Source organism: Corvus hawaiiensis, chromosome 10, assembly GCF_020740725.1.
Source record: "Corvus hawaiiensis isolate bCorHaw1 chromosome 10, bCorHaw1.pri.cur, whole genome shotgun sequence".
NCBI lineage: Eukaryota > Metazoa > Chordata > Aves > Passeriformes > Corvidae > Corvus > Corvus hawaiiensis.
This window is the reverse complement of record NC_063222.1, coordinates 3106237-3132768: the sequence shown is the minus strand read 5'-3', so window position 1 is coordinate 3132768 and position 26532 is coordinate 3106237. Positions and strand designations below refer to the sequence as shown.

Below are 26532 nucleotides of genomic sequence, written 5' to 3'. Positions count from 1 at the left end.
TCCGAAAGTGAGCCGTGACAAGAGCCACAGTGCCTCTTCATAGGAGGCGGCAGGGAATCGGTGCACAGTTTTCCTAACAAATACTTTCTGGCACCTGGAACAAAGAGAGGACAGCTGATTTTGCGAGCTGACACCTCTGCTTGCCTTCCCCCCTTCTGAAGCACCACAAATCTCACCACCATGCAGGAAAGGGGGAAAAGCTGATGCATTTTCCCGCTGGTCTCTGCGCACAGACAACAGCGATGAGCAACCCGGCCGCGCAGCGCTGGGCTCAGGCAGCGGCCTGCGCCGGGCCCGGAGCTGGCAGCGGCCCTGCCCGGGCCTCCCGGAGCCGTGTGCCCGGCACCGCCCTGCCGTAGTCGGGACACCCGGGCGGCGGAGCGGGCCCGGGGCCGGGGCCGGGCCGGGGCGGGCGCGCAGGCGCCGCTGCCGCAGCGCGGGGACATGGCGGCTGTGCGGGTGCTGCGGCGGCTGGCGGGGCTGTGCCGGGGCCGCGCCGCCTCGGGGGCCCGCCCGCCCCCCGTGCCCCAGCGCATCGAGGAGAAGCGCCGCGCCGCGCTGCTCGGCGGCGGCCAGGCCCGCATCGACGCCCAGCACAAGCGGGTGAGCCCAGCGCAGGCGGACGGCGGGGACAAAGCCCCGTCCCGCTGCCGCCGGGCGCACGCTCGCCGGGGAGGGCAGGCCAGATACGGCGGGGCTCCGTTCGGCGCTGGGGACTCGCGGCTTCGCGTGGCAGCTGCAGACGCCCCTTTGCGGGAAGCTTTGCTCAAGCAGCGCTAAAGACTGCATTGTTTGTTACTCTGGGTAGAAAAAAGAACAATTGCTTTACTAAGTCCTTTACCTCAGAAAGGTCACCGAGATTGTCTGTAATATGTATGAGAGGTAGAGTAGACAGAAGTTGCAACTTCTGCCTGTCAGTGTGATGGTAAGTTAGTTTTAGGTTGCTTAACACTTCTGAGCACAGCTTCATCTTTACACCGCTGTTGCAGATTTAAGCTGATCTCTGAGATGAGAGCAAAAAGTTAGAAGAATGGACATAAGGCAGAGGAAAAGACAGGTGGGAGGGATGACAACAGGTGGGTTTTTAGTGTCCTGCCTCTATTGTTCAGCATGTAGGCAGTGCTGATGGGGGTGACAGCAGAGGTTTCCTGTTTCTGTTTATTGCTTCTTGCTGGGATGCCTTTTCGGTGTGGTGCAAGGCCCTGGTGGTACCACGGTGGCTTGTAGGCATCAAGGAAGTGGGAATGGCGATTCCCGTGAAGGCTCCCTCTGTGATCAGTCTGCCCATCAGCAGTGTCCTTCCCCAGTTATACAACACCTGAAGAGAGTTCAGTCTCGCTGGGTTACATTCAGGACACTGACACACCAGTATACAAGCACTGCTGCATGTCTAGGGCCTTGAACAGCTTATGTTTTATATAAGCTAAAATGGCTTACCTTAGGCTTTCCTGCATTTGCTGCTTTTCATGAGGTTTTTGGCCTACTGCTCAGATGTTTTGTAGAGAAGCTGAGCTGTGTTCTAATGTCATGTTGATGCAAGGTCACATCATCCCCTAAAGGAGACAACCCAGGTGCTCTGCCCTTTGCAGGCAGATGCTTACCTGGGTTGGAAATAACAGATTTGTTTGGTAGGTTAAGATATAAAGAACTTTCCAGTCATTTATTACTGCATAGCACTGAGCAAGGGACATGCATATCTGGTCAATTGTGTTCTTGGCCCTTACCCTAGTTTTGCCCATACCAGTGTCCAGCAGGAAAAAAACCAGAAGGATTTTGTCAGAAGATCCCTGCAGGCTGTCACACTTCCTCTTCGCTCTTATTTACTGCAGTCAAACACTGAGTGCGGTGAATTGAACCCTGAGCAGTTGGGGAGGACTGGTTTAGCTGTGGAAGAGTTCCCTGGTTAAGAGTAGAACAAAGGCCTTAATAGCAGCATTTAAATGCGTGGGCAAAAATAGCTGTGATGCCTTTATATCCTGTTGAAAAGTCTCTGAGATTGTTTCCTTTCTCCTGTGGTAGTGCTGTTCCAACAGTCAGCCTTCTTTTCAGAGTCTGGCTTGCATTATGTTTGTTTTTGAGGAGGATAATCACTACATAGGCTATTTCCAGCTTTGGGGGCCTGCAGTTGCTTAATGGACCCAATGTAGCGGATCAAGTGAGGTTTTGTTTGATTAAACTGCATCTGCTGGGGGTCAGCAAACAGCCAGAACCACCTGATGGCTTTGTTAATTGTTGCTTGCTCTGTTTCAGGGAAAGCTGACAGCAAGGGAACGAATTCTGCTGCTGTTGGACCCTGACAGTTTTGATGAATATGACATGTTTGTGGAACACAGATGTACTGACTTTGGGATGGACTCTAGTAAGAATAAGGTAGTTTTATTTCATATAACTCTTGTTTCATTGTCCTCTGCTGTACAGCCAGCCCACTGGTTGAAAATTCACATGTAATTTCTTCTATTTGTTTCCTTTTTATGTATACTTTTGCTTTGTAAATTTCCTCTAACTACTCTCAGTTTCCATTTCACAACTTAGAGAGCTTTCTGTTGTCTAAATTTGATACTTTTTTTATAAGGTCACCTGTTTGGTTCAAATACCTTCCTGGGAATTGTCTTAGATTTGTGTTTTAAACAGTAGAGGAGGCTGCAGAGCTTTGTTGGTGCAACTTTGTCAATCAGATCAGATATGAGGAGCAAATCAGGGTAGATACTTCTGCCTTCCTTCAGGTAGGATTAGAGTTACGGGATGAAATAACTCTAATCCATATTTATGCCTGCCAAACTACAGTCATAGAATCCTTTAGGGCCTTACAACCTGATCTGGATGTTTGGAAGTCCCAGCATTTGTACTGTTCTGTTAGCCAGTTGCACCCTGCTTGCTAAGGCTCTTTCTGGATACATGGCCAGGTATCCTAAACCAGCATGGTACAGGGAGTTACACACACACAGGGAAAATCCATGGCTCCCCAAAGTCTCTCCCCGTAATGTTGATGCCTGATAATGAGCTACCTGGGAAAAGTGTTCTGTTGTGGTGTGGTGGAAGGGACCAGTGAGCTGCTGGGACGTCAGTGGCTGGTGCAGATGTGCCTGTTCACTGTGAATCTTCCTGTAGCCAAAGGCTGTTTGCTGTGGGTTGTGGTGTAGGGTGAGGAGCTGCTCTGTGTGTGCCCTGTGCTGCACACAGTGGCTACAGCTTCTGTTTGTGCAGTTCTTAAACCAGGTCATTGGGTTTCAGTCCTTCAGGTTGTAGGACTGCAGCCTATGGATGAGGGAGGGGACAGCAGGGTTCCAGCAGAGGTGCTGGGAATGGCAAAGGTGAAGGATTTGTTTGTTGTGTCACACAGGAGGCTGATGACGCTTGGTGCTGAGAAGGAGGTTGTGTTAGACCTCCTCCCCTCTCAGGGAACAGCAGAGCAATCATCTTTTTTCCTCTAATTTTTTACTCTGTTCCCTAGCAAACTCAAATAACTGCTGTGTTGCCTCTCATTGACCTACTCCATGCTGCATCCCACACCATTGGTAACAAACTGCTGTTTCTGAAAATAGGGGGAGCAGGAGAGTCCTGAGTGTGACAAGAGGGTTAATTTTTTCCCTTGTGCTTCAGAATTCACCCTTCAGTGAGCTGCAGATTGTGTTTACAGAGCACAGTTTCACCACAGATGACCTAACTGTGGCCACTGAGCTGGAATATTAGTTTAGCATGGAATTTCTCAGAGTCCCTGGAACTTTCTGAGGGTAGGGTAGGACTTGTGCTGACATCCAGGCCTCTCTGGGGCTGCTGGGGCTTTTGGGAGTCACCTGCATGTGGCAATGGCTGAAGTACAGGTGTGTGCTGCTGTCCTGTGTGCACAGCCTGAGAAAAGGCCCTGGATGGGTGTGACCTTCCTCACAACAGCCCACCTGTGCATAAATGGCCCTGGGAGTAGGCCCTGCACCACACTCTTCCCTTTTTCCTTTCCTTTTTTTTTTTCTTTTTTTATACCTAACAACAAAAAGCACTTCAATGCCTGAAATTCCTTTCTTTACTGACAGCCCAGTAAAGTTCCTTTTCTACTGTTGTCTTGAAAAACTTCTATATATTTTCTTTACTAGAAAGTGATACAGTATAGATTAAGCACATTTTAAGACTTACAAGCTCCATTTCCTTGTGCAGTTCTTTCTTCCCTTATTTACAGGGTGAAAAATGGGACAGGTCAAGTTCAAGCATTTGAGGTGACTGTAATTTTTTTTTTTGACCAGTCCAGGGTTGTTTTTTTATCCTGTATCAACACTTCAGAGGTTTGTGCACGCTGTCCATTCTTTCCAAAACATTAGCTAGTCCTGATAAAAGGTACATCCTGTCTCTGAGGGCATGATTTGCCTTAACTCCTGATGTACTAAATTTGAAGGAAATTGCTAAGTTCACTGATCTTTAATACATAATGAATATGTGATATTACCTCTAGTTTTCCTTTTCAGGGCTGGGGAAAATCTTTGTGGAGCCCGCACTGCAAACATGGAAGATGAGACCTCCCAGGAGATCAGTCTTTGCTTTGTCTTAGTAGGAGTTTGTGGAAATTTTAGTGGACATCATTGTTGCTTTGATTTTTCTGTCTGTTATTTTCAATGAATTTATCTGTTTTTCATGCAGTATCCTGGTGACAGTGTGGTGACTGGTCGTGGACGGATTAATGGGAGACTAGCTTATGTTTTCAGTCAGGTAAAGTTTTACTTGTTTTTAAATAATGTGAACTTACCCTTTGAAATAAGTTCACAATAGTTCAGTGTGGCCATGCAGCAATGTACCTGTGGGAGGAAGCAGGGCAAGGCAAGAAGAAGCAAAAAAGCTTGTGATAGGATATAAATAGATAAATATACTTTTTATGTCAAAACATACTTTTTATATTAAAATAAAAGTATTTTGGAGGAAACATCTTAGGAAGAGACTTATCTTGGTTACTCATAACACTGTGAAAAGAAGGCTTTCTTTCAGACCCTTAGAAAGTGCTGCTCTGTTCTGGGCCACAAAGTAGCCTTTGTTCCATTGCTCTCATGGCCAAAGTGGCTGTTGCTGTGTTACCTTGGAGCAAGGCGTACACTCTGCCTTTTTTGTCTTGGATGTGTGCTCCTTCCAAGGAGAGACACGCTCTTACATGGGCCTGAGCATAAGAGAGGAGCCAAACGCAAACCTTCATTTTAGAACACAACCAGTGGGCAGTTTTTGTATTAGTAGGATTTAAGAGTGCCCTTTCATGGTACGCCCCTCCCTTTTTATATTTAAAGACCTTTTTCCCTCCAAATTGAGCTGCCTCCTGAGATGCTGAACCTTTTCGGTTCAACTGTTACTCATAGCTGTGCTGTCTCTGTCCACACAGTTTTTGGGGCTTCTTTGGGAGCAAGGCTCGGTGGGAATGCAGCAGGGAAACGCTGCAGGAGTTGGCTCTGGGCTCTGTTTGTGCCAGTAGGTGTCAATGTCCCCTCTTTTTCTGGATCAGTCCCAGGGCCTCATGTTGCCTGTTAGAGATCTTTCTCCTTAGGCCTTTTGGCTGACATAGTCCCTACAGCACCCCTGGAAGAATAATAACTCTTGGACATAACTCATGAGTCTAGAATGGTGACACGTCAAGGTCTGTATTTCCCCTTGTAAAGGAGGCTTGGATTGAGCTGGCATGGTCTGCAGGCTGCACTGAGGGAGTCAGTTGTTTTGAAGCAGCATACCAAATATAGAGCACTGTAGGATTATATTATTTACTGGCAATAATTGACAACATTTTACTGAAATTGTTCTCTCCCTAATCTGAAAATTTGCTTTACCTTCAGGATTTTACTGTATTTGGAGGCAGTTTATCTGGAGCTCATGCCCAGAAGATCTGCAAGGTAATATGGCACAGGAGAAAACAAAAAAAAATTGTCAGCATCCCTTTTTCAGTCTGTTGTGATAAGGACTTTGGAGAAAATGTTTGGTGACTGACTTTAGTGGGCTCTGGCACATGCCGTGCCTGAGAGAGGTACCTCACACTTTTTGAGTGTGAGAGAGTTTTTCCAGGTAATATACACTTTGTTACATTAAGTTATGTTTTCTACTCTACTACAAAGGATGAGAGACTTGCCAAGAACAAATATAAATTAACTACTCATTGTCCACTGGAGAAATGAGGAATGAATTCGGAGAAGCTTTTTCCTCTATAAACAGTGTGCTGTGAAAGTGTGTAATATTTAAAAAAACCCAAATGTAACAAGTAAACAGCCTGAAGATAAACAGTTTTACAACTTGGAGGTCACCTTGATCCTGAGAGTTTCTCTTATCACACACTTGTGGCTATTTATTCCTGTTTGTCTGCTTGTCTTGCTGGAAGAGTTTTTGAATCGCAGGACTGGGGAGACGAGAACTCTTTCATGCATGAGTGTCGAGTGGTGTGAGCTGGGAAATCTTCCTGAATTTTCTTGCCATGGAATCAGAAACAAGATTTTTGGTGCACAAGGCCTTTTATGCTGTAGAAATAACTACTCTTTGGCATAGGCTCCTCAGGATTGAGCGGGTATAAAACTAGAAAACGTGAAGACTTTGCACTAGATAACAAATACTTGGTTTTACCAAGTCTTGATATTGGGAAGGACTTGAATTAGCCTTTCACACTGGAGCTTTATGGTGTCTGTACTGGGGAGGGATGGAATGGCACTGGAATGATGGGATGCTTTCTGGTGGGTTTTCTTTGATCTCTTCTTTTTAAAGCAGCAGGGAAAGTGCTGATCACAGAACTAAAAAAAAGTGGGTCCTTCCTGGTTGGTGCTGTTCTTGGTGGGCTCCAAAGTTGGAAGGCTCTGGGGGCATCAGTTGCTTTGGGGCTCAGTCTTTGATGTGCATTTTAGGAAGAACTTGGAAAAGCCTTGGGAAAGAAAGTCCATGTATAAGTCCTTGGAAAACAGCGGAATGTGTCAGTGAATTCTAGGACTGTACAGAGGTAGTTACACCAGCTCCTGTTTGGGCTGGAGTTCTGGGTCTCATGAGATACCACTGACTTGAGTGGCACCAAGTGTGGTTTCTGTGTTTTTAGGCAATATAAAATTGAAGGGTGATGCTACAAGCACTCTGAAAGGTGGGACTGGAACTGTAAAATACTTGGCAAGTTAAAGATTGTCTGAAATAATCTTATAACAGTGATTGAAAGGGCAGGGAAAAGCAACTTGAAAATTCAAAATGGGGATTAACTGATGTTTTACAAAAAATTATTTGGAAGATATAGCAGATCTTGGTGTTTAAACAGATCTTAACATAATGTGCCAGTGCTGTAGTGTTATGAAAATGGCAAACATTTTACTGGAATTCAACAATCAGGAATATTTTGTGCAAGGAATGTAAGGAATTCAGTCCTCCTACTTAAGCCTCTGTCGTAGTATTGTGTATGATTGTGAGGCAAGTAACTAAAATGATCAGAGCCCTAGAAACAGGATGTGGGACTGAATTGATGGTGCTTAGCCTAGAAACATGAAGAGGAGTATGAAGAATGAAGGGGGATTTGAGGTACTTGAATGTTCACAAAGGTAAAGGCCAAGAGTAGCTAATTGCTCTCCCTCGCTGCTTTGTATCAAGAGAAATGTAATGTTTAAATTTCTGGAGGAAAGTTTAATTTAGTCTTCCCAAAGAAGTTCTAAGAAGGGTAATCAAGCATTAGAATGTACAGCTTAGAGAGATTCCACAGCCACCACTGCAACAAACTTTGAAGAGCAGATGAGACATATGTGAGAGGTTGTTTGAGGGGCAGTTGAGGCCTCTTATGAGCAGGGAGAAATTGTCCCTCTCCTGTGACCGTGTCACTCCCACTGCATTATCCAAAGCCACTGCTGAGTGTGGAGATGCATGGCTGGGAAGGCAGATTTTTTTTTTAGGGGGTGTACATTTCGGGGTTTAGCTTAGCTGGGTCAACACTGAGGAGTTTGTGTTCATCACTAGATCATGGATCAAGCTGCCATGGTTGGAGCACCCGTGATTGGGCTGAATGACTCCGGAGGAGCCCGAATCCAGGAGGGAGTGGAGTCCTTGGCAGGCTATGCAGACATATTTTTGGTGAGTAGGCTGCTGGATGGACAGGGAGCTTGGCATCCACAAAGGTGGGCAAAACATGCAAGTGGGTGTTTGTAAGTAAATGTTAAGGTTATCATTCTCTTTCAGCCAATGGATAAAGCAGCGCGTGAAACTCAGAGCTTGGTTCTTTTCTTGGCTTTGGGCAAATGACCCATGTCTTAAACATGGGTGATGCTGAGCTTTGTAAGGCTCTGTGATCCAATGTGTAGTGAGAATCAAAGAACAGGCAATTTGCTTAATAGGAAGAAAACCCCAAGCAACTACTTAACTTCTTGGTTTACACCTAAATTTTCAATTGTCTGTGTTGGGATGTAATTTCTCTTAGCATTTATCAGTTTGAGACAGGTGGGCACACCATAGTTCAGTGGTTTTTTTGGTTGTAATGCACTGTCAGCTTCCTGTGTCTCTTCTGTAATACAGATATGTTACCAATTTCACACAGCAGTTATTTTCAATAGGGTTGGTAAAAGGCGAAGGATTTCCACCGCAGGAAGAGGGACTTAAAGTAAATTAAACACTGTGCACTGAAAGGAAACTTGAAAAGCTCTGATCAGAAGCAGTGAAGTGCCTGTCCTGTCAAGATGGGGGTTAGGGGGGAAAATAGAGTTTTGGGGCAGGGGGGAAAGAAGGCATGCAAGCCAGAGAGGTTTCTGTTCAAAGAAGTGTGTGGGTCAGTGTTAACCTTACCGGTTGGGGATGTTGATTGCACTGGTGAAAGTTTTATGTTCCTAGAGGATTTTTGTGGTTAATGCAAGAATTTTTCCCCTAGGCACACTGCTGCTCATTTTTTCACAGAAATGACATTATTTTGTATGCCTGCTGAAATACTTTGCATCAAAGTGCGTGCACAGAACACTGTCTTTTCAGTAGGAAAGCAGGTGGGATGTCAGGTCAGTCAGATGCTGACAGGTTTTGGGGTGGTGCAGTCTAGGAGGAACAGTTACAGAAGTTGTCGTGACCCAGTTGAGCACCAAGCACTGTACCTCTGAGCACAGTGTACCTACACATTGAAATGTCAGGGACATCCACCCCTTCCCACTCCAGGCTCAGCGCAGTTTTTGCCCCTGCAGCATCTGTTGAGGTGGCTCCTGTTACCTTCTTTGCAGTTGTTGCGTAGTATAGGAAATCAATGTATGGGAGCAGAAAGGAGAAGCACAGAAATAACAAACTCATTTTGGTTCCATTTGCATCAGGACATTCTCTCCAGATACTTGTCTGCCAGTAGATAAAACAGTCCTGTTTGTGGTGGTGAATTCTTGCAGAATCTGGGCGCAGATTTAAGACGCACTTCTTTGGTAAAACCAGATTTGTTTTTTTCCTATTGCAGAGAAATGTTTTGTGTTCTGGGGTCGTTCCCCAAATCTCCCTCATCATGGGTCCTTGTGCTGGTGGAGCCGTATATTCTCCTGCCTTAACTGATTTCACATTCATGGTGAAGGTAAGGGTGTGTCCTGAGCTGCTGCTGGTGACATTGATCACACACTAAGTGACCACATGGGAATGGATATTTTCTGAGATGATCTGCTTTGGATTCTTATTTTGCACGAAAAGTTGAGAAAAACTTTCCCAAATAACTTGTGGACAATTGCATTTTCAGTGAATTTTTAATGCAATGCAGCCTTTTAAAGAAATTTCTCCCCTGTTCTTATTTTGGGGGAAGTCTCTAGAGGCTGTGGCTGTCCCTTAGGTGCTTCTGCAGCTTGGCTCTGGCGCTCACTGTTTCTGCTTTTCCCCTTCCCCCAGGACACATCCTACCTATTCATCACCGGGCCTGACGTGGTGAAGTCTGTCACCAATGAAGATGTCACCCAGGAGCAGCTCGGGGGTGCAAAGACACACACTGCAGTGTCTGGTGAGAGCTGGGGGCTTTACTGAACGTGCTGATTGTGCTCAAAGCAAACGGCTAAACAGCCCCTTGGCCAACGCAGATGAATCTAAGGGACAAAGCTCTGCCTAAGCACAGGACCTGACTCTGCATATGCCCTCCTGCAGCTCCTGTTCAGTAACAGAACACAGAGGAGGCAAAGTGGGAATGTGGGAGAGTTCTGGGATTTGGAAGAGAAAGTATCAAACCCACAAAAGGTGCTAGAAGTGGGAAGACTGTCAGGGGGCAGGGCTTAACAAAGTCAGCCTGGGGTGGGGTTTTTTGTTTGTTGTCCAGACATTTGCATGGGTTGAAAGAGTCTCAGTAGTCCCTTGTTTGCTCACTAACGTGATTGATTGAACTGCTTAACTATAAACCAAGTGACAGTGTGAGAGGAAGCACTTATTTTTCCCTTTTTTTCCCTCTGGGAAAAAGTCTGTGAGTCATGAATCTTCTCAAGACTCAAATGACTGTGGGATCTCAAATTATGTGTGAACAGAGCTGATGATGAACCAAAACCACACACACAGATGCTGCCCAGATCCAGCCCTTACAAAAGGCACTTGTAGTCCAACACTTGGGTGCAGCACAGTAACCTCACCAGAGTTCCAGAAGGCTGGGGTCCAGCTTAGGGCTGTGCCAGCTGATAAACCACTTCACATTATTTTAAATATGAGGTCAACATTCCAGACCTGTTCTGGAGGAAGTCTGATACAGCACACATTTTCTAGATATTTTTAGCTGGTCAGATTTGGTGGTGTAAGATTCCTGATTGGTAATAGCTCAAGATTCTTGCTGTTGCTTCTTTCTGTCTTTATTGGTATATATTTGGAAAGGAAAGCTTGCACAATGATTTCCATACCTGCTTCACTGTGTCTGTGCAGGAGTTGCACACAGAGCCTTTGAGAATGACATCGATGCTCTGCTGAACCTGCGAGAGTTCTTTAATTATTTACCCCTGAGCAACCGGGATCCAGCTCCAGTCTGCGAGTGCCATGATCCCAGGTAAGGGGAGCCTGGCTCAGCTCGGTGCTCTCTGAGCACTGCGTTTCATGGCTTCTCTGGCTTAAGGGGCGCAGAGAGGTGGGTGTTCTGTGCCTGGGGTCTTGGCAGACAGTTCTGCATTCTGGTATATGAATATGGGAAGTGTTCCAACATGCATGTCTTCACTGTTAGGTTTAATTCTGTTTTCTGAAAGGGCTGTAGTGCAGGCTGTGTGCAGAACATGGGGAAAAGCAATCTCTGTCCAGGTGGGCTGCCCAGTCTCTTGGAACAAGTGAGAGAAGTAGGAAGTAGCACAGTGAGTGGCAGTGGGGAGAACTTGCCCTGTTCTGTCAGTTGTGTCTGTTGGATGAGTTCTGCTCATTAGGGTCAGAGGTGGGCAAGCAACAAGGAGGCAGAAAGCTTTGTGTGTTAGGTACTTGTCTCAGGCTCATTGTGGAGTTGGCAACATAATACAGAAAGGACTTGAGCCATTTCAAGAGGGGAAATATGGCAACTGTCTGGACTTTTATCAGAGAATTTTTCCAGGAGCTGGAGAGACAGCCAGAGAGCCAGCACAGGACACTGAGCAGAGAGCCTTGCTAGGACTGGAAGGCAGAGAATGTCAGTGGAGTAAAAGCATTTTGACCCAAGCTCCCATTGCACTCCAAGTTCAGCCCTTTCCCTAGGGAACCCTCAAGAGGCTGTTGCACTCTCCCGCATGGGAGCGGTGCCTGAATCTGTTCCTTTCAGCTCCTCACATGTGTGTGATGTGTCTTGGGGCTCTTCATGTGTGAGGATTTTAACATGTGAGTCTGGAAGGTTATTTTCTCTTCATCCCTCACTGTGCTTTTCAGTGTCTGTGTAACAGTTTGTTTTGGGAGGCGCTTTTGAATTGATTTTACAAATCACTGCGCTGGTCCCTGAGATACATTTTTCACTTTTTTTGAAAAACAAATTTGCCATTTTCTTTTAGAGAATGGCTACACAGGTCAGTTAATTACTAGTCCTAATTTTTTCTGAGGTGTTGATCTCTAGGAGTTCATTAAACTGTGCTGGTCTGATTCTGTTCTGTTCTCAACTGCTGTGGTTTGATAGTGATAAAACCAAAGCAAATCTCTTGTATTATTTGCTAAATTGGGGGATTATCTTTGAGGTTATCATGATCTTTGTAAGCATTCAACAGGTTGTACTGGGATAATTGCTCTCTACAGATTTGATTTTGGTATTTTAATTTCACTGTAGAGACAACAGTCCATTTTTTAAAATCAGTGTACTTTGTAACAGGCAGTTTATTTGTGAGAAGCTGTCAGTTATGTTGTAGCTACTAAAGTATAAGAGATTTGTCTCCCTTAAGAAAAAAAGAACTAATCTTTTACAAGGCATGAGATACAGTATTAGAGGATCACATATAATAAATGCAGTTTGTACTAAGAACTTCAATTTAGTAGCCTTTATACATGTGAGGGCAGATCTCTGTTAAATTCGTCTGGTTTTATAGCAGCATCTCCAATACACCTCCCATTTATGGTCCTAATGCATCGATTGGTATTATTTCATCTGGACATACTGACATCTTAATAGATTCCTTTTGCTTGGGATTGATGTGTTTGATCCTTACAGCTGCTCCAGTCCCAGTCCATTCCTCTAGAGTAATTGCTTTCTTATTGCATCGTTTTCACACCCCAAAAAATTGCCACAAATGATGCAAATCAAATGTAACCTTACTTGTGCTTCCTTGTGAAGTCCTGGGGCTGCTGGGGGTTGTTTGGTTGGTTTGTTTTTCCCTCTAGGTAGGTAAGTTCTTTTGGTGTTGAAAAACGTCAGCCTTGGTTGCTGAAGCTTGTGTTGGTGAGTGTTTGTTGTCAGTGGCCTGGGTTCCAAGGAGTTACAAGTTTGTTGCAGTACCCAGTTGTCCCTGGTGAGATGTCCCCTGCTTTTGGGATGTGTCTAGTGCATTGCATTTGCTGTATGGCACGGTGGGATTTTACCTCTCTTCCCTGTCTCTACAAACTTCTGGAGGAGGTTATTGCCAACTCTTGGTAACCAAATGCAGTTTCACTTCTGCATTGAATGAAACCCCGTGTCCATCTGGTGAGGGTGTCTCCAGCCGTCACAGGCTTTAACAATGAGCAGCAGTTCTGTCCCACTAAGTGGGATCTGTAAGAAACACAGCTCTCCACCTCTTAAGCCCAGTGAATGCAGCAACAAGCTCCAGATGTCTTGTGTCTGTAGACATTTGAAGGAGATTTTCAAACGTGGTATCCTGCATAATGTCTTCATTTTGCTGATGGCTATTTTAATGCTGTTAAAATTTCCTTCAGCACTGTGAATTTATGGGAGCAATAATTTTTCATTTTTCCACTTTCATCCTTTGGGGTACCACAGGTCACAGGACAGAGCTTGGAGCACATCCGTATCTACTTTACGGACAAGAAAGTTTAGAATAGTTTTTAGCTTGGGGTTTAGTATGTTAAAAGAAGTTTAATTTCTTCAGATTAAGGTTTTGTTATATCATTTTATGGAAGTGTTTGTATGCAGTATTTGTATTCATGTGGAAAAAGCACTTGAATTGTTGCAGTCAGCTTTGTTCTATGAATAGCTGTGTCTCTCCCCTTTCCTGCAAGGGGCTGTGCCTCCCTTGTCCCGGGTCTCTGAGGGAGCACAGAGGCAGGCATGGGGGCTGCACTTTCAATTTTTGTCTGATTTTGTCAAACCCCACATCACTTTCTTCAGTTTTAAATTGTGTGTCTAGAGCCTTGTGTCAAGTCATGACATTGTTAAAATAGTAATTCAGTAAGAACTTCACAGAAACATCATTTATAACAAATAGAGATTAGTATTTTTATGGAATAGCACAAATATAATACTGCCTGAAACCTTCTCAGTGGTGACTCATAAAAATTGACTGCCCTGCACTGGGACTGTGAGTGAACCCTCAGACCCAGTGGGTGCCACTGCTGAGTGGGTCCCTAATGAGGGTAATGTGATCAGAGCTGGGGTACCTGATCCTGTCACTGCTGACGGCAGGGCAGCGTCTCTGTTATCGGAAAACTCCACGTGAAAATGTGTCACTCTTAGTGGAGAAACAGGAAAGAGTCTTCAAACACAGCCAGGGAAGGGAAGAAACAGAGTGTGGATATGTGTTCCCCTATGTTTTCCCCTCTCTCTGCTTGTTTGGGGACGGGGAAGTGGGCACAGAAAGGTTTCCTGCAGCTCAGTGTGTTCAGAGGCCCGGGTGACAGCGTGGGCAGGGCAGGGTGAATGTGCCGTTCCCGAGATCGCGGTGTGTGACAGGGAGCCTCGGTCGGCCCCGGGAGAAGGGCTCTGCCTGGCCAGCGGTAGGGACCGGCCGCCGCTGCTGCTGCTGCTGCTGCTGCCGGCCCTGACCTGCCGAGCGCTCCTGCCAGCAGCCCCCGTGTGCCCGCAGCCCGGCCGTGCCCCGGCCGTGTCCCCGCAGCCCGGCCGTGTCCCCGCAGCCCGGCCGTGCCCCGGCAGTGTCCCCCAGCCCGGCCGTGTCCCCGCAGCCGGCAGTGTCCCCGCAGCCCGGCCGTGTCCCCCGCAGCCCGGCCGTGTCCCCGCAGCCCGGCCGTGTCCCCGCAGCCCGGCCGTGCCCCGGCAGTGTCCCCGCAGCCCGGCCGTGTCCCCCGCAGCCCGGCCGTGCCCCCCGCAGCCCGGCCGTGCCCCCCGCAGCCCGGCCGTGTCCCCGCAGCCCGGCCGTGCCCCGGCCGTGTCCCCGCAGCCGGCTGTCCCGCGGGCCGGCAGTGCCCCCTGCAGCCCGTTCGCCTCCCGGCCGTGTCCCTGCAGCCCCGCCGGGCCATGCTGCCCAGCGCTTGCCAAGCACAGAGCCTGTGGAAGAGGGGTCTCCTTCAGGAGGCTGCTCAGGCTGCCCGTGGAGAAAACCGGTTCTTTTTCCCATGTTTGAGGAGGTTTCCGAAATCTCTGAGAGGTGGAAATGTTTACCCGATATTTTGCTCTTGGTGCTCACTTGGTCTGTCAATGTTGTTGCTCACACTTACTTGCTCTCCACAGTGACCGTCCGGTTCCAGAACTGGACACCATTGTCCCAAGCGAGTCAACCAAAGCCTATGATATGCTGGATATCATACACTCCGTAAGTCTGACAGTGTTCAGATTAAAGATGCATATATTACATTCTGGGTCTAAATAATTGACAGAAACCAGTAGAATGGCACTGAAGATATAGATACTGTTATTTATTTATTTCAGCCTTTACAAGTGACTATTTCTACCTGTGTAGTAGTTGTGAATGGGCAATGAAAACTGCAGGGGAAAAAAAAAATATTTTAGCAGAATCCTAGGATTTGTTTTCAGGATACATCTTATTCTGTATACACAACTATACAGATGAAAGATGCTGCAATTCAATTCTTTCTGGGGTCAGAACCCCCCTTGAGTTCTGTTGCTTGGTCCCTCCCTGCACCTTGGTGCTTCTGTCTTGGACTCTGGCACTTTTATATAAAACGAATAAAGCACCCAGAATGCAGAAATTTACCCTTTCCTGTTTATGCTAAGAGACAGTTATGTACATGCGCAGTACAAGAAAATAGATGTCTATTTTTTTTTTAATTACTAAGTTTGCAACTGGCAGCTGCATTTAGAGTCATTTTAGTGGCAAAAGCAAGCTCAGGGTATTTTTAATCCCTGGATTCTTCCACTGTGAATTTCAGCACTGTGTGTACTGAAAGTTAAGAGGTGGTATGTAAAAAAAATCATTAGGCGAATTAGGGAAAAACCCCAAGCCCTCCCACAGATTTTGGGAAGTATTAAGAAATAAAACCACTTTTATACTACTTACATTTTTCACAACTTTTTTGAGACTGAGGCTAATGAAATGACTGGCACACTGCAGTGTATGGGCACAGCTGCCATAAACAGATGGAACCAGGGAATCCTGCTGGAAGCCCAGGCAGCCATGTGTAGGTGTCGCTACTGCTCCATGGATAATTCTGATCTGCTGGAACGTGTGAGTTCTGATCGTGCCTCACGCACCAGGGCTGTCCCTTGGCAGGGCACACGCTGAGCTCCAGCCTGAGGGAAGTGCAGCCACACGGGTCTGTGGTTCCAGCTGGGTGCTGGCTGGGCACTGCATTCCCTGCGTTCCCTAGGGCACACCCAGCACTGACCCTGGGCCAGCAGGGCTATGCTGGCCACTCCAAGAAAGGGCTCTGAGCTTGCCAAGAGAGAGAGATGATGTCAAATGTGTCACAGGGAGCTTCTGAGCTCCAGGAAGTACTGTTTTATCACTGGAAATCGGTCTGTAAGGCTGCTGCTAATTAAGACGTGAGAAAGAAGTTCTTAACATCTCATTTGCATTTTGTTCTAAGCCAGGAAAAAAGGCTCCCCTCAGTCATAAAGGTGTTCCCTGATGGAACACTTAACTGACAGTTTTGGTAATAATGTAGGACTAATTAGTTCTTGCAATGAAGGCTGCAAAGACTAAAAAGTTTCCCTCCCTCTCTTTCCTTCAAAATTCTGCAAGTTCTGAACTGTTTTAAAAGTTGCAGTGCTAAGGTAACTGAGTTTGTGTTTGCCTGTGTATTTATGCACCTCTCTCTGGCCTCATACGGGCTCTGCCTGCCTCTCCCCTTTGCAGATTGCGGATGAGAGGGAATTCTTTGAGATCATGCCGACCTATGCCAGGAACATTGTGGTTGGATTTGCCAGGATGAACGGACGGACCGTTGGGATCGTGGGCAACCAGCCCAAAGTAGCCTCAGGTTAGAGTCCAGTGTGAGACTCTTTAACAGTGCCTTGCCTCTGTCTCTTCCTCTGCATGCTGTGTAAGGTCAGAGCTGTTGGGTTGTGTGCTCCTCCACTCACTCTGTGGTTTTCCACCCCTTGCTTTGTCTTGAACCTCACTGTAATTCAGCTGTGAGCTGTGAAATGAACTGCAGACCATTTCTTTAGTGGCTCAACAAGGTGATCTTGCTCCCAGGCTGCATCCAGGCCAAGAGGAGCAGCGGCAGCACACAGTGGGGGTGGGGATGGGGTGGAAGAGCACCACTTGTCTGGCAGCAGCCTGCAATTAACTGGGTTAATCATAGCATGGAAACCACACACTTCTTCCATGGCAGTAAAATCCCTAAAACTCATCTGTAGGGTGAGAGGGCTTTGTTATCTCACTGTAGCTGAACAGTGCAAAGCCTTCAGATGCACAAGTATGGAGCTCTTGACCTCACGTACAACATGCAGCTCCAGATAAGATCACCCTTTTTAACTGTCCAGGGACTTGGCTTTCTCTCCTTAACTCAGTGATTTCTGAAGTGACCTTCTCCAGTTGGAACTTTCTGGTTTACTCCTTGTTTTCAATTCTTGTGTTGTTTTGTTTGGGAAAAACAGATGACCCAGTATGGTGCTTCATTTGTTACATCTCTACAAGATATGACTGTGAAGATACTAGACAGAAGGTTTCAATATAAATTTAATCTTCGTTTAGTATTTTAAATTTTAACAGCTCTTTTTACTGTTTCATATAGAGGCTTTGATAAAAAATGTGTTTTGTTTTAATGTAGTTGTGCATAATACAATTCTAAATAGCACTGAAACAGAACAGAAACACTTTGCAGTGTGTCTACCAAAAATGCTGATCTTTCTCAAAATATTATTGGACTATTTTATTTTTGGGGTTTTTTAATGGAGAACTCTGTAACCTTTCAATATGACTGAGCTGAAAAATACTAATGAAGAGAAAGTTACAGGAAAAATATTTTAAATTACAAGAATGTAATTAAACTGTTATGTTTTGGGATAGAAAGTCTTTGCACACAGGGGTCAGAAAAATGAAATGAGCCTTTGAGTGTAGCTTATTCTGTGATCTCAGTTCTAAACCAGGAAAGCTTCATGGCATATAATCTCCACATTATCTACAGATAAGCTTTTCCTTTGTTTTAAGAAGACAATACAGCTAAAATAGTGGGATTTTGAGTTGCCTTGATTACTGCAGATCCCTGGTGTTACTAACACCCTCTTCTGTGTTCTTAACCTCAGGGTGCTTAGACATAAATTCTTCTGTGAAAGGAGCCCGCTTTGTTCGGTTCTGTGATGCCTTCAACATCCCCCTGATCACGTTTGTGGACGTCCCTGGGTTTCTGCCAGGTATGCCTTACCCGTAGAGTTCAGCGTGGTGCATGGTGGTGTTGGTGTTAAAAGCCCATTTCCAGAATGCTGAGAAGACTTTTGCTGCAGTAGACTTAAATAAACCAGGTTTTAAAATCCCACTTTTTGGGACAGAAACTCTGTAATCTAACTACAGTAGTCATCCAAAAGGAGAGAGAAATGTGCAAAGAATAGTAGGAAAATGAAATAGTGCCTAACTAACCAGTGTGTTCAGGAGTCACAAAGCTTTGCTGGAGTTACCTGAGGAGAGAGACAGGTCATACAGTCAGGTAATGCTGCAGTCTCCAGCAGCCTGGTAGAGACACTGGGATTCCCAGTTTGCCAGGGCCAGGCTTGGGGATACCATGCTCTGGAAAGCTCTGTCCTACTGCCAAAAGCTGTGCCTGTGACCTGTGCAAGGAAACAACCTGCATTGCCTGGAGATGCTGCCCTTGTTGTACGTGGTGTGAAGTGACACTGACGGCTGTTTGATACCGAGCCTCCACGTCCCGGGAAATGCTGAGCTGTGTTTGTAGATGCTGTTTGATCTCCACAGCTCTTGCTGGGCAGGGGGGCAGCAGCAGGCCCTGCACAGGCTGTGCTGGGCCAGGGGAGGCAGCCCAGTGCTGACCCCAGCCCTCAGGACAGGGTGAGGGGAGAGCTGGCACCGCTGACTCTGGGCAGGGAGCAGTGGCAGCTGGGGGCTCCCGAGGATGTTCCACCCACATGTGCTGCAGTCCCTCAGCTGATCCTGGCACGTGTTGCTCTGCAGGCTCTGCTGCAGCAGGAGAACCTGCCTCCTCCACCTGCTGCAGCTGCTGCCCAGAGCAGGTGTTACAGCCCCATCACTCAGGCCTAGGGCTACACCAAGGTTCTTTTGCTCTGGGTAGACACAAAGGAGAAAATCCCAGCCAAATATTCTCAAGAGGTAAAAAGCACTAAGGTTTACTGGCAAACTGTAGAAAATTAAGGAACATTGGCAAAAGAGTGAATGCAACGTAACATCACTTATCACAACATAGACCACTGAACATAGAAAACCTTTAAACCCATTCAATGTCACATTCTGTGAGAAGAGACTTAGAAGAAGAAAGAAGGGAGAAAAACAGAAAGACAGAAAAGGTATAGAAAAACAGCTACCCACTCCTGGGTTCCAGTGATGTAAAACTCCAAGGTGAAGGTAGGGTTAAAGGACAACGTGCTTGCCTCATGGTCAGGCTTCTTAAAGCTCTGGCCTATTCTGGGCCTTCCTCCCAGGTGGGACTTGCAGTCTCTCGGCCACTCAGACAACACTGAGGGGCTCCCTTCAGTGTGCCATGGCTGACAGACACTGCAGGGCTGGGGGCAGGGCAGCACCTCACTCCACCCCCTGCTACACATTCGAAGCCCCCAAGATCTCTCCAAATGGATTCCCTTTTCCAGCCTCTAACTGGGGGACAGGGTGAAGCTCTGGGGGAAAAGGTGTTTTCATTGGCATTGATTTGGTTATACACAGCTCCCTCTGTGTCTCTTTGATGCCCCAAGACACTTCTCAGTGGAAAATGCCTGTGTTTAGAGGTCCATCAGTAAGGAAAAGGGATGTGATGAGCCTGCTTTCAGCACAGGCTCTCGGAGCAGGTAACATTAAAATGACCCATTACAAAACAGGGTAAGAGAGGACTATAAATGTTTTACAATCAAATCTAACGTTAATACTGCTGTATAAACCACGGTTTACCTTGAGGCCTCTGCAGCTCTCAAAGCACCAGAATGTGACTATTCAGCATTCTAGTTCCTGCTTTAACACGATGGAGTTGGCACATTTTAACCAGGAGTTCCTCTCCTTTGTCCCCAGTGTAGGCTTAGCCTCCTCCTCTGATATGGGCCAGGCAGTGGCTTGGTGTAAGGGGACACTCCAGCAGTCCAGATTTGAGCAGTTGCTCAGAATTCAAGATGTATTTCCATATAGAAATAGTAGTGACTTGATATTGCACAACAGAATGTTGGTTTGAAAGCAGATAAACAGAAGAAAAATAAAAAAGATAAAGCTGAAGAGAGGAGACGTGAGGCTTGATTATGATCCAAAACTGTTGTGTTTTAAGGAACGTGGCAAGATTAACCCATTAGCATTAGAAATCTCAGATTAAGTAACAAATTCTGAGGGTGGCATCATCATCCCATCTCCCTGTTCAGTACAGAAGGAGAAAGCACCTGTCACTGGCTCACCATGGTGTGCAAAACCTCTCCCAGCATCAGTGAACCAAACACGAGTAGCCCCAGTTTTCACAGGTGTGCACAGAGATGACATTTAAGGTGTTCATAACCTGTAACTGGATAAAAATACAGATTTAGAACAAGATTGGGACTGAATCTGTGGCCAGAAAAGAGTTGATGTTAACTGGTCATGGGTGTAAATTTACACATGGCAGTGTAAATACTTCAAACACCTGAATGATCTTACACTGGAAGCATTTTAGGTGACTGGCTGCTCTGTTCTAGGTGTGGATTAGAAACAGGCTGTGACTAGAAACGGGGTCTGAGAGTGCTCCCCAGCTCCTGGGTCTGGGCTGGGTGTCCCAGCTGGGCTCGGGCTGCTCCTTGGGGATGAACCCCCCCAGCTGTTCTGATTCCTGCTGCAGGAATGGTCTGTGGGCTTGGCAGGGAAAGGCAAGAACCAGAAGTGAAACTGCAGCTGAGAGCAGACATTTGTAAGCATAGGCAGAAATTTTCAGACATTCAACTTACACCTGAGGGGAAACATTAACGTTAAGCCAGCAAACACACTACAAATAGGTTCTTCAATTTCACAAAAGAATTTTTACTTACATTTAAAAAAAAAAAATCCATAGAAAACCCTCTTACAGTACTTGGGATCATCTCGTGCTAAAAGCTAAAGTCAGGAGGTGAATAAACTGCTAGAAAGTTATTGTAGAGTTATATCCAGTGGTCTGAAATTCACAGTCCTAAAAATAAGTTACAGGGGATTGCTGATTCCAAGTCCAGTCAGGTGAGCCTGTCTTTGGGACAGAAGGGTGTCGAGCATTCTGTCACATGGATGACTTGCATTCCTGTTTGCTGCCTGTGGCTATGCTCCAGAAGCACTTGCTGTGGGATTCACACTCTGTCTTTTAAGGTCCATCATCCTGGGCTGCCTTTGAAGGATAACTAGGGTAGGTCCTCAGTATGGTAGAGTAGCCAAGCTGCTTTCTGTGTGGTGTAGAAAAGGGGGCTTGGAAGAGCAGGTTTCTGGAGAAGTGACTCTAGGCTGTTTGCCACTGGAGTCTTGAAAATGCTCCAGCTGTAGTTTGTTCCTAGGAAGGTTCCATCTGCTGAGCTTTGCTTCCGTGACCTTCCATACAAACCGCTGCTGCTCTGATTTTTGAGTTGCTCAGTACCTTGCAGAGAACACTGCCTGGTATGACCTTCTCCAGGGTGTTAACATGGCCATGGTGGTGGTCAGGTTTGCTGCTGGTGAGGGATGATGGGGTTGTGGGAATTCCCTGGAGTGAAGCAGTTCCTTGTCTTTGCAGGCACGGCTCAGGAGTACGGGGGGATTATACGTCACGGTGCCAAGCTGCTGTTTGCCTTTGCAGAGGCCACTGTGCCTAAGATCACTGTCATCACCAGAAAGGTAGGCTGGTGGTCTTCCAGAGTTCCTCTTTCCACTAGTGGCAATTTTAATTAAACCTAGCTTTGTCTGCCTGTCCCACTGGTGCTTTCTAGCATTGTCCCGTCCTGTTCGTCCCATCTGGTAACACCTCTTTGTATAACATTATGAGAGGCCACTTCTTCTATTCCCAGACCATTACCTCAGTTCCTTCCTTCCTCTTGTCTCTGCACCCCTCTGGAACTTCCAGTTTCTGTTCCCTGCTTTCTCCCTGGAATGCCTTCACTCTCATCCCATGTCACCCAGCCTGTCTCACTAAGGACATGCCCTCTTTTTGCACCAATTCTGCTTTCTCCCTTCTTGCCTCCTGAGCCTCCCTCTGCAAACCCAGCACTGGCTGCCTCTGTCGTCTGCTGTGTCTGCAGGTTGAACACTCATGTGGCTTCTTTTCCTCCCAAGACTTCTGCTATGCTCTGCCTCATCTTCCTTTCTCCATCAGGTACCCAACACCCTACTGCCATAAGCTCTGGGGCTGGCTCCTTACAGCCTTAGCCTTCTCCTTGCTGCTCTGTCCCTCCTGCTCGTTTTTCTGATAGGCTTTTGGCTCATCATGGCAAAAATCAAAAAGAACTTTCTGTTCCTTTGCCTTCTGTGATTGTTCTGAGTATTTCCATGCAGTACTTGTCAATCCTGCAGCCTCGCTGCAGTGTTCAGTGCTGCCCTGACAGGGACTGCACTGCAGTTTGCTCTGCAGTCCTGCAGTATCTGTTCATCACTGGTGTCTGGAGCATTTCCAGTTCCAGAGTGGAGCACTGCAGAGCCCGAGTGCTGCACTCCCTGGCCACGAAATTCCAGAAGCACGCTGCCTGGTTGGTTTGTGTGCATGTGCAGGGTGCAGGTCGAGGCCTGCTGGTCTGGATACACACTGACCCCTCCCTGCCTGCCTTGCAGAATGGGCTTGGTTACCCCTTCCTTGCTCTTTTGGGGCTCTAGTTGAAGTGGTTCCTATTCCTAGGAGATTGCTGCAGCAAAGTGGAGATGCTCATGCTCTCCTTCAGGTAAAGTCCAGCCCCAGCTGCTTGTCTCTGGACTAGAAAAGGCTGCAGGAGCAATGCAGGCTGTTGCTGCTGCGAGGCCACTCCTGGAGTGGATGTCCTGGTTTGTGTTCCAGGCCTATGGGGGTGCCTATGACGTGATGAGCTCCAAGCACTTACGAGGAGACATGAATTACGCCTGGCCCACAGCCGAGGTGGCCGTGATGGGAGCCAAGGTGAGTCCGGGCCCCTCTCACTGTGGTGCTGCAGTGCCCTGCCAGCAGCACCAGTGCCCTGCCAGCAGCACCAGTGCCCTGCCAGCACCATGAGGTGTCCTGGTGCCACAGGCAGGGGGGATGCTCCCAGGCCCTCACTTGGAGGGCACAGCTGTGAGGTGGGCAGGGCAGAGGGCTGAGGGACTGTCACTGACCCGAGCCCTTCTGTTCCCAGGGTGCTGTCCAGATCATCTTCAGAGGAAAGGAGACAGATGCAGAGGAGGAGTATGTGGTTAAGTTTGCAAACCCCTTCCCTGCTGCCATGAGAGGTATGGTTGTCTCCCACACCATGTCCCCTTTGGTTTGCCATTGCATGGAGATGAAGTTGTGCTGTTGAGTAAACCTTTAACTAACAAGTAAGTTATTTAGGTAAGATACTTGTGTCTGAGTTAGAAAGGTGGTGCTTAACCACAGCCTGTGCATGTGGAGAACATCTAGACACAACATACATCTTCAGCTGCAAAGAGCCTGGTGAGAAGTGGGCACTGCTCTGAAAAGTGCATCTTCAGTTGTGTAGACAGTAGAAAATGTCTCAAAATTCAGCCTGTTCCTTTATAGCACAGGTGCTTTGACACTCTGTTATACAGCCCTAGATGCAAAGCACTGTGGCCTGAAGAAAGAGTAGGGTCCAGTTCAGTTATGTTCTCCAGAACTCTCAGGAGCAAGTTTTTCCATTGTTTTTACTTCCAGTTTTACAGCAGTAACTAAAAGGCAAGTTATATTCCAAATTTAAAAATGGGCTCAGGAATGTTTCCTTCTCAGGCTATTTTAAATTGAGTTAATTTGTAACTTGTGAATTTATTTATTCCAACCATTGTTTTGATTTTGCTAATTTATGTTACAGCCTAGATACAGAAGGCTGGGAGGCAAACACTTCATGGTTGGTCAGGTTGGGTTTTTTTTTGCTGTCATCTTTTGCAGGGTTTGTTGATGACATCATCCAGCCTTCGACCACCCGCACACGCATCTGCCATGACCTCGACGTGCTGGCCAGTAAATCCCAGTCCAGTCCTTGGAAGAAACATGCGAACATCCCACTGTGAGGATGAGCAGGGGCTGCCCATGCTGGGAGACATCCTGAAGAAGAGTTCTGGTTAACTCTGGTTAATGGAGATCTGCTTGGCAATAGAAATAATTCTTTTCATTTTGATTTTGCCAATAATCATCAATAAATCGTAGTATATATTTAATTTGGGAGTCTGACCAGCTCACCTCTCTAAACCCTTTTTGGTGGTTAATACTCAACACACCCTGCCCTGCCTGCTGCAGGTGAGCTGTTACTAATTGCTCAAGGTCAAACATTCCATTGGCTCCCTCATCCCATAGGCCCTGGAGGTGGCTCAGGCAGGCCTGAGCCACCTCCCATGCTGGGAAGTTGGAGCCCTGTGGAGTTCAAGGGTATTCCATTGGCCACAGACCTGACTGCACTTCCTGCACCACTGGCTCAGAGAGGAAAATCGTGAGCGTGGGTTCCAGTGCCCTGGAGACCAGGCCCTGCTGCTCCTGGACTCAGCTGTTCTGTTCCTCTGTTAGTCTGGCCTGTGGCAGCTTTTCCCTTCTGGCTGCAGCAGCACCGGGGCCCAGCTGGGTCTCAGAGCCCAGGGCAGAGGTGGGTGGCACAGGGGAGGCACAGCCAGCCCCCTCTTAAGGACAGCAGACAAAAAAGGGCAGTTTTGGTGGAACATGCAAATCCTCTTCCCTCAGCAGAGGCTGGAACAGAGACCTCCAGCGGCCCCTTCCAGCCTCGTTTCTCTGTGATTATTTGCCAGCCTTGCCAGGAACCACTGCAGGAGGTGTTACTCTGACCAGCCCTGGGCCTGTGCTCACCTGCTCAGCAGAAGCTGCATTTTCCCTCCAGCCCCAAGGCAGTGAGGAACAGCCACTGTCACATTTAGTGCTGCTGCACCAGCTGCCAGGCACAGGAGAGGCTGCAGTGACCTGGCTGCTGTGAGTAACTCACATTTATTGAGACAGAGCCTCCCTACCTGCACTGTAGCTGCTGCTGCTCACTCCCCAGCATGAGCCTGAAGGAGGACAGAGGTGGGATGACCATGTCCCAGGCAGCTTCTCTTCCCAGGAAAGTGCAGTGAGTAGAGCTGTGGAGCTCGGAGCCGGTACCTGGGGGGGTAGAAGTAACAGCTAAACATCATCTAAAAGCACAATCTAAAAGGAGCATTTCAGGTAGGAGTCCCAGCTCCCCAGGTTTTTGGATGCATGGGAGGCAGCACCTCCAGGCTGCAGGCACCCTGGCTGTCCTGGCTGCTGCACATTTGGGGCCTGCATGACCCTACCTGTCTGTGCCTCAGCAGGAACAGGCTCTCGGGGCTGTCCAGGGAACAGAGCTGGCTGCAGCAGCAGGGAATGTAAACCAGAATGTTACTGTGTTGGGTGTCACGGCCATGGGGGCAGTTCTTAGTTAACTGTGAGCAAGCTGTAAGGGTTTGTAATGCCCAAGAAGATTCTCCAGAGGTAAAGCTGGTTTAGAGGCAGAAGCTGGGGTAAGTGAAGGGATACACATACAGTTCCTCAGCTTCTTCAGCCTGCCCAGTCAGGAGGAGACACTCCATGAGAAACCCACCTGTCACAACGAGGAAAATACAGCTCTGATAGTTGTTTCCTAACCTCAGTATTGCTACAGACTCCATCCTCTTTCCCATCCCTTGCCAGCACAAGAATTAGGCTTTAGATCCTCTCCATTTCCAAACAGGCAGTTGCTCTAGCAGGACATGCTGCAAACAGGCTCAAAAGCTGCTCTGACCAGGCTCCTGAGGATTTCCTTGAATTCCAGTCACCTAAAAAACCAAGAGGTACAAAATAAAATCCTTCCAGCAATGGGCAGCCTTTGAACTCAGCAGCAAGGCAAGTTACTTACTGTGTTCCTCAGTGCAGCAGGAGTTGCCATAACTTACAAGCACTTGGAGACTGAACTTCCAGGCTCTGTCTTGGGAGTAGCTGAGACTTTGAATCATCCCTGAGCCTCAGCTGCTGCCATCTTGTTCCTTTTCCTGACTCCAGTGATTTTTCCTTAGGAAGTGGGCCAGGTGATAAACCAGTCAGTTTTCTTTAGCACTACAGAGATGAAATCATTCATGGGTTGGACAAAAATAGCACCTTGCTCCCTGAGACATGGGAGTCATGTGGACATTTTGTTTCAGTAAAACTTCATTTAGCCCAGCTGATTGTTAGAGCTTTCAAGCCTTTCCCATGGCAGTTTCTTCCCAAAGCCTCCAGGTCACTTCAGATGCATAGGGCAGAAGAGAGAAATTCTTCAACCTCATGGCAGTTCAAGAAACTGTTAGTTTTAGCAGTGCAGCTCTTGCACCTGGTGTGGGGCCTTCCCAGATTTACAGCAATCTCACATTAACCCCCCCCGCCCCCCACAACCAAACCTACCAGGATGGAGGGGAGAAAGAAGCCCAGAGAGGGTTTCCATCACTCTTGAAGCTGAGTGGGTGAGTGGGGTACAGGTCTGGTTGTGAAGCCTGGACTACATGAAAGCTACCTGTCTTGCCTTTGATAATTCCTTGAATTCCTAGTAATAAATGGGATGACAAGATGTGATGGTCCAAACAAGCACTTAAAAGAAAACTATAGTGAAGAGGGTGCTCATCATAC

General features: G+C 47.2%; 1 protein-coding gene across 1 annotated transcript; it reads left to right on the top strand.

Moving 5' to 3' along the window:
* Positions 1 to 413: 413 nt before the first annotated feature.
* On the top strand, positions 414 to 24107 carry PCCB (propionyl-CoA carboxylase subunit beta). The gene is made up of 15 exons (XM_048314643.1): positions 414 to 603; positions 2251 to 2370; positions 4627 to 4695; positions 5796 to 5852; positions 7927 to 8040; positions 9386 to 9496; positions 9802 to 9910; positions 10807 to 10927; positions 14936 to 15017; positions 16521 to 16644; positions 17915 to 18022; positions 21532 to 21632; positions 22780 to 22878; positions 23093 to 23186; positions 23839 to 24107. Exons 1-15 carry the CDS (start codon positions 445 to 447, stop codon positions 23958 to 23960), a joined length of 1590 nt encoding a protein of 529 aa, XP_048170600.1. The 5' UTR covers positions 414 to 444; the 3' UTR covers positions 23961 to 24107.
* The last annotated feature ends 2425 nt before the right edge of the window (positions 24108 to 26532 follow it).